A 634-nucleotide genomic window follows, 5' to 3' on the forward strand; every position below is an offset into this window, starting at 1 on the left:
CTCAGTTTTGTCTGTCATTATATCAAGAACAAGCAAGAAAAAAAATATATATATATACAAACAAATAAAATATTCAAGCAAAACAAAGGATATGATAAAAAATCACGAATATTTGGGAAAAAAAGGAAGTATAAAGAGCCTTTAAAAATCTACTATCAGTGCATAAAACAGCAACATTCCAAGCATGGAAAAAATCACAGAACACACCCAAACAACTCCAGAAGTGCATGATGCCCCTTTTCCTCTACCATGCTTCCCTATCTTCCACTCCACTACTTTCCCCGACTCTGCACCCCCCCCCCCTCCCTTACCAGTGGCGCTCTGAACTGTAGCCCTTGAGAGTCGGGCAAATCCTTAAGTTCCTGAGGGGTGAACGAGCGCATGTGCGCAACCCAACGCGAGACGGCAGGGTGTGTGTTGGTATCAGGGGGCCCAGGAAGACGTGCCAAGACCTTAGCATCAGTCTGGCAGGGTTGGTGGCCCAGCACGTAGCTGTATTCTGTCAGGTGCTGCTCCAGTGCATCTACATCTGGTGGCAGGGGCTCTGGTTCGGCCGGCTCCTGTGCCTCTTTTCCCCGGGCAGCCTGGGATGAGACAGGGGCCACCCTCAGCAGCTGCACCTCATGGAGGGCTT

General features: G+C 49.2%; 1 protein-coding gene across 1 annotated transcript in view; it reads right to left on the reverse strand.

Moving 5' to 3' along the window:
- Positions 1-634, reverse strand: part of LOC119588082 (probable serine--tRNA ligase, cytoplasmic) — a gene marked incomplete at its 3' end in the record, with an annotated part of 11215 nt that overhangs the window by 7065 nt on the left and 3516 nt on the right. The window contains exon 3 of the mRNA XM_037936789.1: positions 312-584. Coding sequence (XP_037792717.1) covers positions 312-584 — 273 coding nt within the window. The remainder of the gene's footprint in view (positions 1-311; positions 585-634) is intronic.

Source organism: Penaeus monodon, chromosome 23, assembly GCF_015228065.2.
Source record: "Penaeus monodon isolate SGIC_2016 chromosome 23, NSTDA_Pmon_1, whole genome shotgun sequence".
NCBI lineage: Eukaryota > Metazoa > Arthropoda > Malacostraca > Decapoda > Penaeidae > Penaeus > Penaeus monodon.